This window comes from Convolutriloba macropyga, chromosome 9 (genome assembly GCF_964194025.1).
Source record: "Convolutriloba macropyga chromosome 9, txConMacr16.3, whole genome shotgun sequence".
In the NCBI taxonomy this organism is placed as follows: domain Eukaryota; kingdom Metazoa; phylum Xenacoelomorpha; order Acoela; family Convolutidae; genus Convolutriloba; species Convolutriloba macropyga.
This window is the reverse complement of record NC_134476.1, coordinates 19,431,039-19,448,231: the sequence shown is the minus strand read 5'-3', so window position 1 is coordinate 19,448,231 and position 17,193 is coordinate 19,431,039. Positions and strand designations below refer to the sequence as shown.

The following is a 17,193-nucleotide window of genomic DNA, read 5'->3' as shown; positions in this document are numbered from 1 at the left end:
CACTTTAATATTACATGCATTGAATGCCTTCTTATATTTCGCGTTTTTTTATAGATAAGTAAATATATGCTTTTCCGACTTTGGCACACATGCTTGTCCGGTTTTGGCACTTTTTTGTCTAATTAATAGAAAAGTCTTTTCACTGTAAGGGATCTTTATTTTCTTTTACTAATAATTGAATGATTTCAGCATTTGAATTTCTGCGGAAATTCTTCAAAGTGCAACATTGTTGACAAAATATTTTATTGTTTCCAATCAATGGACTTTGTTTCTTCATTTCATTTTAATCTTCAAAGGACGATAGCTATATAATTTTATGCGAAATAGGGAATTGTAATGGTTTTTCTGCTTCATTTTTTTTCTATTTAAGTTTCCACTTCCAAAAATCAAGCACCAGTTTGTTTTTTATGTGTTTTGTTTCTGTCCTTATTCTCCGAATTCTAGCATGGTCATTCTATCATTTTCCAGAGACCTATAGTTCTTATCAGTTGAAAAAGGTAATAATGCAGCCTTTCTTCGAGTTTTGTTTGCAATTGATTTCATTTGACATAGTGCGGCGCTGAGAATTGGCTTGAAATGTCGACTAAATATTGTTTTAATTACTTACTTTCCAGGAGTATTATTGGTGTCCTAATTTTGGATTTTAAACGAAATTTTTGCCTTTGAATTCTTTTTTTGATTAATATGGAGCTGTTTCAAGTGTTTTGCTGATTTTTGTCTTCTAGCGAAATATTGCCCGTTGTATAGTTTTATTGTATTTATTGGTAATAGAATTGAAGCTCATGCATATAGGCTCTGTTTACTGAGATGGATTTTCTCGTTGTTCTCCTTTTCTTCAAAAATTAAGATGTTTGCAAGCTCATTAGGGCTTGGCTAATATTTGTGGTTTGATGAATAGTTTTCGTGGCACGAGTCATCGGTTTTCGTTTGTATGTGTACTTGTACTATGTGAAAAACAAATTGATTTTTTTCTTTTGTTCTGCAAGGATGTATTAGCAATTGGAAAAGCCAGTTTTTTCGGGGAACTTCAAATCGTCTCCGTAATTCGTCCGGCTATGTTTTTTATTTTGTCAAGATTTTTGTTACTACCATATGACGTGACATCCAATTCAGAACTGCTTTTGTTCACGCAATTTCAGCTGAATTGCGTGTGTGACGTCCTTTTTCACTCTAAGTGGAGCGAATTTTTTGGTCATTCGCGTGATTCGGTTTTTGGTCTCACATGTCTCACTTAACCCTCAAAAATGACTTATTCACTCTGAAATTGACTATTCTCTGCTTTAGTTCAAAGAGATAAGGTCAAGTGAGTGCGTGTCATTCTAATTGAAGGTTATTTAAGAGCAGCTGATAGCTGCAGCAGTAAGTTGTACAGATTCATAATCAAAATATAACATCACAGCATTTAATATTTTTTTTTCGTCTCTCTCTCTCTCTCTCTCTTACTATCTTAAGATTTTAGATCTACCAAGCGGTTGCTGCTTTTTTCTGGCATTTTGCCATTTATTTTAAACTAAAATAAATTATGAACTAAGACAGCTGTGTTAATGATTTAGTGGATTTATATTCTCGGTTATTTACTGGGTGAGACAATTTGGTCATCTTCTACCTAATTAAATAAATCAAACTAATCAAGTATTGGGTGTCGGGAAAAATTTTATCATTCAGTATAGAAGTTATTAAGCGCTCTCAAACGAAGTTTGTAGCAATTATTTCAGTCCTGTGGTCTTTTTATGAGATTTTTCTTGACCGATTTTTGGTCTCACCCTTTTGACTTTCGGCCTTAAAAACGGGATAAACAGGTAACGACTGGACTTACAGCTTTTCGGCCTACGGAGATAAATTCATTGTCTGAAAGGCGGGTCTTAAGAGTTTGATCCCCACTTCGCTCCCAATCTCCACCACTGCCTTACTACACTCTAAGAATAGGATTCACCCAAAACTTTTGGGACAGTCAAACAGTATTAATATTTTATACGAGTCCTTCGAAAGAACCATGAAAGAACTGTTATTGAAGCAAAATCGTGAAATTATGATATCAAGTCATCATATCTAGTCAATAATTTATTTGGGCAAATTGAAAAAGAAGATCGGTCTGATCTCGTTATTTGTCCACGTTGTTTGTTATTTTAATTAATAAATGTACAACTAATAATTATTTCTTTCTTTCTCAAAAGTTCGCACCACGTTGGAATCTTTTGACGTAGTTGTTAAACCAAGCATTCAGTTATTGATTGTGTACATGCAAGTTGATTGAGGCCTTAAAGTGCATCATTGGCAATATTTAGATGAGATTGAGCTGGACTTTGACGTTGTTCCGCCAGTTGACGACGATGTTCAGCTATCAGTGGATGAGTATAGACAGAAGTTGTACGAAATGATAGTGCAGAAAAGAGTGGAAATTAAGAAGAGGTCAAGTAATAATAACAGCAGAGCAGCAACACAGCCAAACAACAATCACAACTATTCTTCAACCAATGGAACAAGTTACTCGAATTCAGCTTCTATTAACGGAAGAGTACCTTCAGGTTGGTAGATGAGATCAGATGATAGAAAGAGGATTTGAAACTGAGGACAGTTCCACTGAATGGAAGTTTAAGTAATCATATTTGAGTAATTAATTGCTCTCGAACGATAAAACTGCTAAAACAATAGGGATTGTAAGATATCATATAACAAAGCTGTGATAGCCGAGTGGTTAATGCTTGAGTCATTAATGCATTAAAGTGGTTATGTGGATTGTTCAACGCCTCGAAAACTTGAAAGTGAATTTAGAACGAACTGATAAATTGGAAGACTTCGTTCGGGTGGCCTTCCCTTCTGCCTTATTTATATAATTGTCTGAGTTCAATTGACTAGCGATTTGCAACTTGCAACTAGCGCGAATTGACTAGCGACTAGCGAAATGCAAGGTTGTTTTTTTTCAGGTCGTTCAGGATCTTCTAAAAGTATCCACCAGTCCAATAACAACAGCAGCAACAGTCATTACAGCAGTGATGCATACAGTAGTAAGCCACAGCAGAACAATGGTCACAGCAACCACTCAATTCAAAGGAAAAGCAGTCTGCCTTCCAGCTTTGGAGATGTGGGTGCCTCATCACATATGAGCAACAGTAAGCATACGTCTTGAATTGTGCATTAAATGTTGAGGGCGTTGGTTGTAAAGTTCTGCTTCCTCATTCTCTATATTTCATTCAGATATCGTGTCCTCTCCTACAATTACCGGAAATGTACTATAATGGGGGCTATAAAGGGACCTGACAGTCACACTTTTGCGCATGTATGACTGTTGCTATGTTAAGAACTAAACTTAAGATTTCAGTTTCCTATTCGGTGTATGAAGTAGTAGTCCCATGTTCTCAAATTATTTTTTCAGAGGTTACAATGTTTCCATGTGAGCAATGTAACTAACAGTCAAATGAAACCCTTAAATACCTGGAGAATACAGCTTTAGAAAGTTTTTTTTGCAATAAATATTAATAAAAGTTTTTCTACCTCACTAAAAAATTACCTTTTATTTGAATAGAAAAAATTGAAAGGACTCCTATGAAATTTCCGTTGAATTGCCTATAAGATGGACTGCTAATCAACGTGAGAACAACTTGACTGCGCAAGAACTCTAAAATCAAAAAAGTTGACAACAATTTTTTTTCCATTTTCTCAGATTATTTTTCTCTTGTCATGTTTTTGAATGACCCTTAAAGAACCACCTCAGTAAATTCAATGGCAAGCCAATCCACCTATTAACTACGCCATAATATGCAAAGGTTAGCTTCCATCTGCGCAGACATTTACAAAAAGAATTTCTACTTTTCCAAAAAAAATATCCGTTTTGAGTTATTTATTTCTTATTGAAAGCGAAAATAGAAAATATACTTGTGACTGCTTCACATTTTCAGATAATTTAAATAAACAGTCAACTGGCAGTCATTTGAGAGTCTAAAGTAGAAAGTCAATATTTGTTCAAATCTGAGAAATTTCAAAAGAACCATGGGATGTGTGTATAGCGTAAGTGCCCGCAAATTTTGACAAAACTTTATAATTTTTAATTTTTGCTTGGTCTTTTTTTTTAACTCGAAAAGGTTATAATAATGTTCAAATACTGCCTCCTTTGTATCAAATAGTCTAGAAAATAGATGTCTTAATTTGCAAACAAAATATGTCTTCAAGAATCCAGCAAAATGGTGAACAATTTTCCAATTTTGTTTTCCCTTTTCCTCGTTTTCTAGAAAAGTTGTTTCCTTTAGTTTTGTGTACATCCGGAGGATCACCATTAATCAAGTGGATTAAGTTCTGGGCCAATATAATCCCACAAAGCAACTTTGTCATCGTTAAAATGCTAGTCTATGAGTTCAAAGAAAGATGAAGATTCTAACCTTTTTTTCCTTTTTGTATTTTCCTTCCAATTATCCACACGGCTCCCCTTTTTCAAACTCATGAAAATAAATTAACCTCTAAGTAATCTCTAAGGGCTACAAAATTTGGTTTCTCTATAACTACGATGCGGGAACAAAAATGGAGAATTTGACTGAAGAAAAAACGCCGGCCTCGCATATATATTCTCCATTTTAGAAAATTGTTGGAACGAACAATAACCCTGCTTTATGAACCAATTTGACCTTCTAATACATATTTCTCGAAATTTGAGTCATACAACTTTCTGGGAAAGTACTAGATTGATAATTTACCTGATTAGGAACTAAATTGTTAAGTGTATCAAATACTTCTCAGTACCCGGTCATCACCTGCGCCGTTTGTTTTAGACAACAAGTATTCGTCAATGACATCCGCTTCCGGGAACAATGGCAACACCAACGGGTACCACCATTCATCTGGAGGTGTGACATCTCACCCAATGAAGGGCGGAGGAGGTGGTGGTTATGATGCAATGATGAAACAGTACGAATATAACTATCAGCACCAGAGTACCACTGGTAGTACTATGCCAGCACAGAAACCCCCGATAGGTGGTGGGGGACAGTACAGTAGGACAACGCACACTGCCCCCAGTGACAGAAAGCAGTTGAAGCCACTTAATCCCAGAAGGTATGTAGTAATAGGGTAATACAACAGGGCGAGTGGGGATGATCTGGTCTGTTTCGCATAAGTCTAGCTAGTGTGGTTTATGACATAACCAGTTGCGATTCCTGTTTTGTAATGGAGCTTTTTACTATGTAGAAAAAATCGCCCGCAGGGTATTATATTTTTGGTAATATGGGGTATGAAACCTATAAGGTCTCCGAATTATGATGAAGACATTCAAACCTGCTAAGCAATTCGAAACTAGACTAAAGATTAAAAGCAGAAGTGTTTCATGATCCCTTTTCAAATTCAGAATACTTTTTACGATGAATTGTGTTACCAAATTTGATTAGCAGAAACGAGAACGTGTGAAGTCCCAATGTCTAACGTCGAAATAGAGCCTATGTTTAAGATATACAAACTACGAGCGATTCCAGCGATCGCCTTCCCCTTCCACAGCTGCAGGTGGATTGCACCAGAGTCAAGGTAGCCAGGGTATGCGGATGATGTATGCACCAGCTGCAGACACCTACTTCCCCTCCAGACTGGACAAGTTCAACTCCAGACATAGAGACTCTTCACCTGTCGACTACAGGAACACCTCAGCACCTGTCCCAAGGTTGGTTCTTTCAAAAAAACAATCTCTGATATGGAAGAGAAATCATTTTGAAGAGCGGTGTTGAAATATATGAATACGATTATTAATTGTGAGTCTGATTAATAATTGTGAGTTAACAGGTCGTCCAGCGCCTGGGTGAAAATATATTGCTTTGTTCATTTGCGTAATATATAGCAATAGGCATCGTTGATCTATCGATCGTATCTTAATTGCACTCGAACAAAATTTGTAGCAATATTTGTGTCGTTTTTTCCATTTTTGTACCAATTTTTTTGTCTCTATTTCACTTTTCATCTTGAGAAACGATATAAAGTGTAAGGGACCGAGGGCACTAAGTAGCTGAGCAGTTCTCTTTGAGACTGAGCAGTATTTCGACATTGTCACTTTATAAAGTAACGTTGAGGTATTACTCTGTCAAATAATTTTCCACACTTAATTCGGCCTTCCGGCTTTCATTCAATCCAATAATAAATTGATATGTCAAGAATAGAGGAGTATACACTTGTGCTGTAATCATGTGCAAGCAATTTTTCAGTTTGTCTGGAGAGTCATCTAACAAATCACATTAGGAAGAAACGTGATAGAGCCTTATTTTCACTGCTACGATTACTTTTAGAGTATTCAGAGTGTATGAGGATTGGATGGCACTGATAAGAAGAATCCTTGATAAGAGAGGTAGCATCAATGATGGCTATAACCGAGTAAAGCCGTATTCAATTTTCATAGTTTTGGCATCCACGTTTCGCAGTTTCTACTTTTCGGGCAGGAAGAGTTATTGTTTCGTGGTTTGGTAATTTTTTGCGAGTCAAGGGAATGATGAAACGGATTCTATTTTTAAGAGAATGAAAGAAAGGGACGTGGTTTTTGTCTGAGGTAGTATTTGAGTTGTTAAAGTTCTGGTTAAGACTTCGAGAACTGTTAATAGTTGGTAGCTTTTTAAAGCACTTTAAAATTGACTTTGAGTATAACACCTTTTTGTGTTTCAAACATCGAGGCGAAAATTCGATCGCTAAAAAATTACTATGAAAAATAATTAGATAAAGTGACGGCTTCAAAAATTTGGGAAGCTCAAAATGGTTTTTGCATTTTTTGTTGCATAATATTTTACGCATTTCTATGGTACCATTCGTATGTAAATACGGTGTCTAAAATTCTTGTTTGATTCCTTTTTAATAGCCGCCCTCATCTTCTCAGCCGGCTATTATAGCGCTCCTATTTTTTTTACAATTCAAAGAATTTGAATTGTATTGGGGCGCTGTCTTTTTTTTACGACTCGAAGAGGAGTATTGGAGAAGTCCTTTTTTTTAATCAATTTTATTGGAGTGATTTTTGAAGCGGGAAATAAAACTCATGAAAAAATTTGGAGTGATTTTGGTGCTGAACAAAAGTGAAGAGCGGAGCGAAAAGAGAGTGGTTTTTGTTCATACCGCTGTTTTTGAGAGAGCGAGAAATTGATGTGTGAAAAAATTTTCTATAAGCGAGCGAAATTTTTTTGTTCACGTGCGGCTTTTAAAAGCAGTTTTTTGCAACTTTTGATGGTTATGAGGCTTGATTATAATATTGTATTAGTTTTAGGTTTGTTTTGAATTGAAGGTTTCAAGTAGTTAATTTGGTTTTTAATGCTAATTTGGAGGTTTTTGATCAGTTTTGCTGATTTTTAGATGAAATTTAATGATTTGTTACCTGTTTCTTTGTTTTACTGCTTTAAGTGGGATTCGAATAGAAGCTTGTTACTTAAGGAAATGTCAGATACCAATTGATTAAAGTTTTGTTGGTATAAATCATTTTTTTCTTAGGAAAAATGACAGAAAAATTGAAAATTTTAAACCATTTTTCTCATTTTTTGCGGTTTTTCTTTTTTTAAACCTTACACAAATGTCTTACACACCCTATTATAACTTGCCCATTGTTTTGCGAGTTTTTCATTGCTCTAATTGCAAAGGAACCTTATTCGGCTTTATGTTTCCTTCTACTATTAAAAAAAATTCATTTATTTTTTATAGTTTTTTGTTCAATTTTTTGAATGCCGTTTCTATTCTTGCTTAACTTTTTTAATGTCATTTGTGGAGGTTTAGTGTTCACAATAGTTGTTCTAGTTGTTTAGTAATAAGTATGGGCAATTTTGGATATGAATCATTTTGTTGAGAAATATGACAAAAAATGGCGAAAATTGGAACTATTTTCCTTAATTTTTTTTTGCAGTTTTTCGTTTTTTTTCTGTTTTTTAGACAAGTTTCTTAGCCTATTATGATTTGCCTATTGTTTTGCGAGCATATATACCCTATTCGCTGAAAAGAATTTTTCTTTGGATTTATATGATTTTGTAATATTAAAAAATTTGTAACTTTTTCCAATTTTTTAGTGCAAGTTGTTTTAAAGAGCTTTTTTTCATAATTTGGCCTCAAGTATTTTTAAAACATTCACTTAATTGGTTTGATTAAGCGCTAGTTGTTTTGATGAAGTAATTTTGGCAAAAATAGTTATTTCGGGATCTTGATTTATAACAAAATTTGATCAGATTTTTTTTTAGAGTTTAACAGATATGATTTTTTTGTTTTTACTTTTTTGTTTTATGGTTTGGTTTGGAGATAATCGTAAATTAGTGGAGGCCAGTTTTTCTGATGAGTAGTTGGATGGCGGTTTAATAGATTTTCACTTCGAGTCGTTTCCGGAATTCTTCCGGCTATGTTTTTTTTTAAGATCTGTTCACACATTTTCATTTTTGAAGTCAAATTGGAGTAGTGATTTTGGTCACGCCGAAACAGGAAATGGAGCGAAAAAGCGAGTGGTTTTGCGGCGTGAATTTTTTTCGCTCTAATTTTAAAGTAGAGTGAGAAAACTGTTTGAACAAAAATTCGGTTTCTCGGTAGTTGTTTTTTGTTCACATGCGGCAATTTCACTCTGATTTTTACTGTTTTTTCGATTTTTTGGATCGGATTTTTTTCTAAATGGTTTTCCCAATCCATTCACAGCCCATTCTAGGCCTAGTTTTTTGTTTGAATTAAATTTTCATTTCTCGCTAGTGGTTTTTATTGTTCACATTCGGCATTTTGACATTAATTTTTTGTTTGTTTTTTCTTATTTTTTGATCTGATTTTTTTAAAATGGTTTCGTCAATTCACTCATAGTCCATTCTAGGTCTAGTTTTTCTGTTTAGTCAATGAAAATTCTTTGAATTGTACGTCAGGACTTGTCCTGCTATGTTTTTTTTACTTCGTCGAACAAAAAAATGTTTCGCTTTACCTCATTTTGCCGCCTTTTCAACATTTTGCGTGAAATCTTTTTGACTTCTCTAGGCTAGTTTCTCTCTTCTCTCATTCTGCTAAAAGTGATTTTGAACATCAGTTGCTCAGCAAAGCAATTCAAAATGAACAGAGTTAGTACAAAAATGGATGTCAGAAATAGAAACGGGATAAACCCATAATGCCCAATTTTAGATGCCCGCTATTTGAACGTCGTTCCTATAAGTCTTATTTACCATCTCTAATGCTTATTGTTATTGATGGTAGCCCCTGTAGCCTCTCTCTAAAACAGAAGTATGTTCAACCACGAAATGCCATCAAAATAAATCGGACTTAAAAAAATGTTTTTGTACAAAAATCTTTTTTTTTTCAATATCTTCTGTTATTTCAATCCCAATCATGCTTATTGGAATCAACGGCGGCTATTTTCCGGCAATCTGCCGGGTATGTTTTCTTTTAGAAAGGGCTTGTGTTTTGTTTTCGACTTGTATTTGTTTGTAATAATTTCTGAGTAACGTGTGTTACTGATGATATCTTTATTAAGTTCAATTATTCTGCTAAGACCTGTGTTCTAACTAATTCTCAACCCCTCTTCACAACCAGTGTATTTCTTTCTTTGCTATCGGTGGGTAATCTCTATGGAGGTGATCTGTGGGTAATCTCTCTAAATCTTCCGGCTATCTTTCCTTCCTTTAAACCAATCCCTTTACTATTTTTCAATTTCAGTAATAAATTAATCTTTTGATATTTGCTCAGGTCAAAATCATTGAGTCAGAAGACTCCTGGCGGAGGTGGATCATCTACAAGTGGCTATTACTCTGGCTCTGGATCCGGCAGTCGCAACCAGGATGACCTTCTGCGTCCTCTACAACCTGGATACATGAGCAGAGAGAATTCAGGAGCCAATGGGCTCTATCATCACCATTCCACCAATGGAGGTATGTTGACATTGTCCAAATTGGTGGCACATTCCATGTACATAAAAACCTGGTCCAGAGATTTAATGCAAATGCATCATGCAATATATGATACTCAGCTTCAGAACTCTTGTTTGGCATATTAGTTAACAATTCGTTTGTTAATAGCCGCCCTCATCTTCTCGGCCGGCTATTATAGCGCTCCTATTTTTTTACAATTCAACGAATTTGAATTGTATTGGGGCGCTGTCTTTTTTTTAAGATCTGTTCACACATTTTCATGATTTTTGAAGTCAAATTGGAGTAGTGGTTTTGGTCACGCCGAAACAGGAAGTGGAGCGAAAAAGCGAGTGGTTTTGCGGCATGAAATTTTTTCTCTCTAAAAATTTAAGTAGAGTGAGAAAACGGTGTTTGAACAAAAATTCGCTTTCTCGCTAGTGGTTTTTTGTTCACATGCGGCAATTTCACTTTGATTTTTACAGTTTTTTCGATTTTTTGGATCGGATTTTTTTCTAAATGATTTTCACAATCCATTCATAGTCCGTTCTTGGTCTAGTTTTCTGTTTAGTCAATGAAAATTCTTTGAATTGTACGTCAGGACTTGTCCTGCTATGTTTTTTTACTTCGTAGAACTTTTTTTTTGCTTTACCATTTTGCCGCTTTTTCGACATTTTGCGTGAAATTGTTTTGACTTCTCTAGGCTACTTGCACTCTTTCATTCTGCTAGAAGTGAATTTGAACATCAGTTGCTCAGCAAAGCAATTCAAAATGAACAGAGTCAGTATAAAAAATTGAAGTCAGAAATAGAAACGGGATAAACCTGTAAAGCCCAATTTTAGATGCCCGCTATTTGAACGTCCTTCCTATAAGTCTTAGTTATCATCTCTAATGCTTATTGGTTTTGATAGTAGCCCCTGTAGCCTGTCTCTAAGAAACATAAGTATATTCAACTGTGAAATGCCATCAAAATAAATCGGACTTAAAAAATATTTTTGTACAGAAATCTTTTTTTCTGTACAAAAATATTCTTCTTTCAATCCCAATCATGCGTATTGGAATCAACGGCGGCTATTTTCCGGTAATCTGCCGGGTATGTTTTGTTATTAGTTGCTCTCAAACGAAGTTTGTAGCAATTATATTAGTCCTGTCGGTCTTTTTATGCGATTTCTCAGCTCTGTTTCAGCTTAAACTGTTATTTGTGTGACTTATGGTTTGAAGGGCGGTTCTTAGAGGTTGAAGACACCTCCACTGTTGACCCCCCCCCCCTCTATTGCCCCCCCCCACCCCACTGTTGTCCCCACCCACCAGCCCCCCCCCCTCGGTGCATTCAAATTTTCGGAAAATTTTTACCATGTAACAAGTTTATGGATCTTTATGAGCCAGTGAATCTATTTAAAGCTTGAATTAGGGATACTGGATTGAGATCTTGTTAAATTTACAATTGTTTTCAAATTTTTTGAATATTTTTGTCCTTTTCTGAGTTTAACGATCATTACTGGCCAACGAAACTTTTTAGTCTTGCAGATGGGTTACTTGACATAACTCCAGAGACAAAAAGTAGTTTTGAATACGATGTTTTCACTGCGAAATCTGGAAACTTTCCTTTTAAATTTTGCAATATTTTGCAAATTTTTAAAATATCAGTGTTCTATTTGATGTATTTACTAACAAGGCTAGAAAACGAAAGTTGCAGAGTCAAATCAAGCTGAAGCTAGCCTCACTAAACTGTGGCTAGCTACTGACGAAGCCTACCGCTCGCCGGTTGTCTGAGAGCAATTCACCCGATGTTAGTCGGTTATGTTTTTTAAATTTTTGTTAAATTCAGTCATGTCCAATTTCAGGAGACAGATTTACTCCAAAACAATCACCTGCCTTCGGACGGAGAAGTGGAGGAGGACCCACTGGAAATGGATCTGGAGGCGGAGGAGTCCTCTTTGACCGCAAAAACAACCTGACCCCTCTAAACGGGATGCGACCAGGCCATAACTCAGGTAGAGTAGATAGATTTGCAGATAAAATTGATTTTTGTTAGTGATTGGTTGCTTAACTTGAAAAAGATTTATGATGTAATGTGTAATTGCTTTGTTCTGTTGTAACTAATGGAAATACCTTTTCTTTGCTTAACCAATGAGCTGAAAGTCAAAATAGAAATCTTGAAGAATAAAAACAATTGAGGTAATGCAGGAATGATGCTGTAGAAAGTTATCAACCGTCCGAGGATTGAGTGTTTGTTTGGAATACTGTTGAATGCTCTCAAACGAAGTTTAGCAATTGTATTAGTCCTGTTGGTCTTTATGCGATTTTTTGTTTGACCGATTTTTTGTCTGACTCATTTGACTTTTCGTCCTCAAAAACAGGTAGCACCCTGGGGGCATTAAGTTCTCTTAGAGCCTTTCAGCTCACTAGTCTCCAAGTATGCGATTCACAAACTGTTTCGGAGACCTTTGGTGTGAATGTCGGTTCTTAGAAGTAGACCCCCCCCCCAACCAACATCAGCCCACTCATAACTGTTGCCCCCCGCTGCGCCTTCTGTACTGTTGCGCCCCGCTGCGAATTCCGTTTTTTCTGTACTCAAAAACGGAATATACAGGTAAAGCCCGCCGGATATTAAGTGGCAGAGTAGATCTCTCAGAGCCATACGCCTTACTAGAAAGTATTTGATTCGCGGAACTGTTGAGGGGACATAAAATCATGGCAGTTTGACCCCCTCACATCACCCCCCCCCCCCCCCCCAACTGTTGAGAACAATTCGTCCGACTTTAGTTTCTTAAGTTTTATCATTGAAAAAATTCCTCTATAAATAATGAGCGGAAGACGAAACGTAATCTATGAAGTTCAGCACAGTAAATATTGTAGTTATTTTTTGAATAGTTTTTTACTAGGAAATGTACCGGTTTCCAGAGAGCTTGAGATGAAAATTGTGTTGTATTAATGATCTTTTCTGCGATCAAAGAACTGGATTTTATTACTGAATCTTTTAACATAATTTTCTAATTAATAGCCGCCCTCATCTTCTCAGCCGGCTATTATAGCGCTCCTATTTTTTTTACTTCGTCGAATAAAAAAATGTTTCGCTTTACCTCATTTTGCCGCTTTTTCAACATTTTGCGTGATATCTTTTTGACTTCTCTAGGCTAGTTTCTCTCTTCTCTCATTCTGCTAAAAGTGATTTTGAACATCAGTTGCTCAGCAAAGCAATTCAAAATGAACAGAGTCAGTATAAAAAATTGAAGTCAGAAGTAGAAACGGGATAAACCCATAAAGCGCAATTTTAGATGCCCGCTATTTGAACGTCGTTCCTATAAGTCTTAGTTACCATCTCTCATGCTTATTGGTATTGATAGTAGCCCCTGTAGCCTCTCTCTAAGAAACAGAAGTACGTTATGTTCAACTGCGAAATGCCATCAAAATAAATCGGACTTAAAAAATGTTTTTGTACAAAAATCTTTTTTTTTTCAATATCTTCTATTCTTTCAATCCCAATCATGCTTATTGGAATCAACGGCGGCTATTTTCCGACAATCTGCCGGGTATGTTTTTATTTGAAGATAATGTATAAAACGTATTGTCTGTTGCATCCGCATTTCCTTCAACTGGTTTCTTTATCAATTTTGTTTGGTATCCTGTTTCGCTGAATTCAGTCCTGAGGGTTTATTTTTTAATAGAAACATTTATATAATTTTAATGAACTTCATTTGGTTTTTTTACGTAATTTTCCCCCTTATAGTTGAAATGATTTTTTGTCTGAAACTTTGAATTATAAACTATTTCCTTCAATGTGTCCTTCGATGTTGTGGCTGCACTTTATTGGTTCTTGTTAGTGTTGGGTTTCTCTTTGGTTTGTAAGGTTGAGAGAACAACCTAAAATAAATGCTGCATAAGATAAGCTTGATAGATAGCTTGACAAGAAGCTCGTCTTGTTCAACGTACACTTGGCTATAGAAGCGAAGACTTAAGGAGCAAGAAAAGACATGTGAATGTGTCATAAGAGATGCTCAAGTTCGAGAGCTGAATACCAGTTGGTGTAATGGTTAGCACACCAGGCTGTCAATTTAGAGATGCTGGTTCGGATCCATTTCTGGTCCATTTTATTGGTTGAGTCTGCTTAGACCCCTCTTAGAAATTGTGTGCGCAGACCTCAATCTCTGAGCCTAACCGCAAGAGAATAAAAAGCTGTGAAAGAGATGATGTGCAATTTAAGAGGGAGTATTGTAAGGTTGAGAAAGAACAGCTTAATTGTAAATTTTTCATAAGATAAGCTCGACAAGAAGCTCTTCTTATTCAACTTATACTTGGCTAGAGAAAAGAAACTTTGAGTAGCAAGAAAACATGAGAGTGGGTTATGAGGGATACGCAAGTTCGAGAGCTTAAGACCAGTTTGTGTAATGGTTAGTACCCTAGGCTGGCAAATAAAAATTGCTGGTTCAAATCCAGTACTTTTCGATTTTACAGTAATTGCGCCTGCTTAGACCCCCTATTAGGTTATGGGTTGCAGACTTCAGTCTGTATGCTTAACCACAAAAAAAGATGTAAGTTAGTTAGAAACTGTGAAAGAGTTTATGCGCACTTTAAGGGGAGTCTTAGAAGGCTGAAAGAGAACAACCTTATGTAAATTCTGCATAAGATAAGCTTGACAAGAAGCTTTTTGGCTCAACGCATACTGGAGTAGAGAAACGAAGCCTTGAGGAACCTGAAAGAACTTGAGAATGAGTTATAAGAGATGCCCAAGTTCGAGAGCTCAAGGTTAGTTGGTGTAATGGTTAGCACACTAGACCTGCAAGTAAGAGATGGTTGTTCGAATGCAGTACTGTTCTTTTCAGTTCATTTCAGAGTAATACATCATAGTTATTTTTAATTAAAGTATTGATTTTTTCGAAAAAATTGCGAGAATTAGATTTCAAATTTAAATAGACGCGAAAACAACCATATGATAGTAAAAATTATTCCCAACGATTTTTTTTATTTCTGTCCGGCATTCAAATTGTGGTTGAAACTTTCGTCATAAAAAATTGAGGTCATTGCCAAAGCCAAATTTTCCATGGAGGTGAAAACTACCTTCCATTTTCCATTTTTTAAGAGTTGTGGTTTGCATACTTGCGGTTAGAAATCAATTTTATATCGTTAAAAAGGAAGCGGAATAATCTGATCTCGGCTGGGATGTAGAGAGATATTAAGAATACTGTATTAAAGAAAGTCCAAGATTCAAATTTTGTCGTTTTTTTGTATTTGTTCAATGTTTTTGATCGTTGATTAATGGATTCCGCAAACATATTCGTTCTTAGCCAGGCGGGGAACAGAACAATACGATAGTTTGGAAAGGGTCGTCTACGCTGTCTTAAACGCATGTCGTCACGGTATCTTCTTCCGATGAAGATTGGGCTACGCGTATGCCTTATTTCTTCTGTTTGTTTTCAATCAAACGGTGGTTCCAGGTGTTAGTATAAGAAGCTTTTTATCCAGAATTTTTTACTGTTGTCCAGTCTGACGTGATAGAAATATACAGACTTAGGTAACGAAAGTGTCAAACTGGTTTTATAATAGTTCAATATTTTGGCTAATTTAAATTGCAGAACAATTAGAGTTAGTAGAAAAGGCGGTTGAAAAGCTCAATTTTGGTGAATCAAAGAGTAGGAGTTTGTTGAAGACAGTAGCTTGAAGTTTATCTCTGTCAAGTTGAAAGAATTATCAGTCTTAATATTGAAACGTTGAATAGAACTTCCTTTAGTTTTCGGTTAGTTTGTGAAAGAATGCGTGAAACACTATAAGCAAACGCACATCATTGAGCCTCCTTATTGTGTCAATGTTATAGTCTTGTGTTTGCTATTATAGGTGCTAACGCTTTCAGCAGTTCTTACTCCCAGTCGACTTTTCCACAGACAGTAAGTCACTCGTCAACAACGACAGCAGCAGCCACCACAACTAACCAATACTCGAACGGAATTCGAAATTGGAAGATGTAGAAAATGAGCAACAAAAGACCTTCGTATGTTTCCAAATTCATATCATAACAAAATCAAACAGTACAAATTTGGCCATGCGTAGCCGTGGTAACCAAAAAATGAGATAATGCTTAGAAAATTATTTTTCTGTTCTCTTTTTGTATCACAAAAACTCAGTGTTTGTTTGCTCTTCCATTTTGCCAAGCTTTTTTTACCTTAGGGTTTTCATTTTGTAAAACTATAACTAGTATTTTCAACATTTCCTGAAGAGAAGTAATTCAATTGCATCATCAGTGGTTGTTCTCGTCGCACTTGTTTCCTTTTCTTGGAAAATTTTTTTGATCGTGAAAAATTTGCTCATAGCTTTCGAAAACAATAAAAGACATGCTGGCTATATCAATTTCAATATCGGAGAAAAGGTTTTGTGTGCCTACCTATTTATGGATGAATAAAATATCTTCAATTCGTGCTATAAACGGCAGATTGAAATGATTTCTACTTTTGAATGTCTTGTTAACGATTTACCGGAGGCAACAATCACCCCGGTGCACTGAATAGTTAGAAAACGTCCCCTTCAGCCTATGAAGTGCGAACAAAGTGTATGCTAGGAAAATTATGAATATAACGGTTCTTAGACTTTGCTGACCAATGCGAACCTTTGTATCTAACCTGCATTTGTCCTCGTGGGGTGGTTGTGATTGTTCTAAGGGTTTTCTTTATCCTCCGGTACTCTTTATTAGTTCACACATTCTACTGCCATTTTCCTTTGCTTACAGACAAGTATTGTTTTTTCTTCGCTATGTCCATAGATGCATAAACATTGCCTTTGCTTAACTTCCTTTCAAATATATACAAAAGTTAGCTCTAATAGATGTGTTCATATTGTAAAATGTACGTTTCTTCATTCGTTGTACGAATTCAATTTTTCAATTTCCAATTAAAATAATGAATTGTTGCAATTTCAATCTAAACAATCTGTTTCTTTCTATTTGTCGAATTATGATTCGACTATAAAAATTATAATGATGCTATATTGTATTGTTATCTTAGCGCGATCTTTTCCTCCTGTGAAATATCCCAAATCACTGAAACTTGATTTCAAGAACTCATCTAGAATGATGTATATTGCGAAAGTCAATAGAAAAATGTTCACGGGTGGTAAAATCCCTTATTTTATTTTCTACAGTCGTGTTAAGAATTGATTGACTGCTTAAACTAGAAATTAGTCTTTAGCCTAGTTCCGACGCTACTTTAAAAATTGTACGCCTCCTTGCCCCATTTTGAAAAGTTTCTAACGGTACCGGTTCCATATATTTTGTCTATAATTCTACCGTTCTTTTCTGCTTTACATTTGAATATTCAGTTCGAGTTTTGGAGTATTAGTTGATGCTTTTAGTTTAGCTCGATTGGATGTACTGACCTCTCGATTCTACTAACTTCGCGAAAAAGACTCGAGA

The 17,193-nt window shown here is 35.7% G+C and overlaps 1 protein-coding gene across 1 annotated transcript in view; it reads left to right on the top strand.

The window, feature by feature from the left end:
• The window catches only part of LOC142345659 (uncharacterized), a 31,521-nt gene extending 15,201 nt beyond the window's left edge, over positions 1–16,320 (top strand). Inside the window, exons 5-11 of the mRNA XM_075397856.1 lie at positions 2,286–2,525; positions 2,925–3,110; positions 4,761–5,043; positions 5,432–5,638; positions 9,637–9,818; positions 11,639–11,788; positions 15,627–16,320. Of these exons, the coding sequence (XP_075253971.1) occupies positions 2,286–2,525; positions 2,925–3,110; positions 4,761–5,043; positions 5,432–5,638; positions 9,637–9,818; positions 11,639–11,788; positions 15,627–15,757 (1,379 nt within the window). The 3' untranslated portion in view covers positions 15,758–16,320. The remainder of the gene's footprint in view (positions 1–2,285; positions 2,526–2,924; positions 3,111–4,760; positions 5,044–5,431; positions 5,639–9,636; positions 9,819–11,638; positions 11,789–15,626) is intronic.
• The last annotated feature ends 873 nt before the right edge of the window (positions 16,321–17,193 follow it).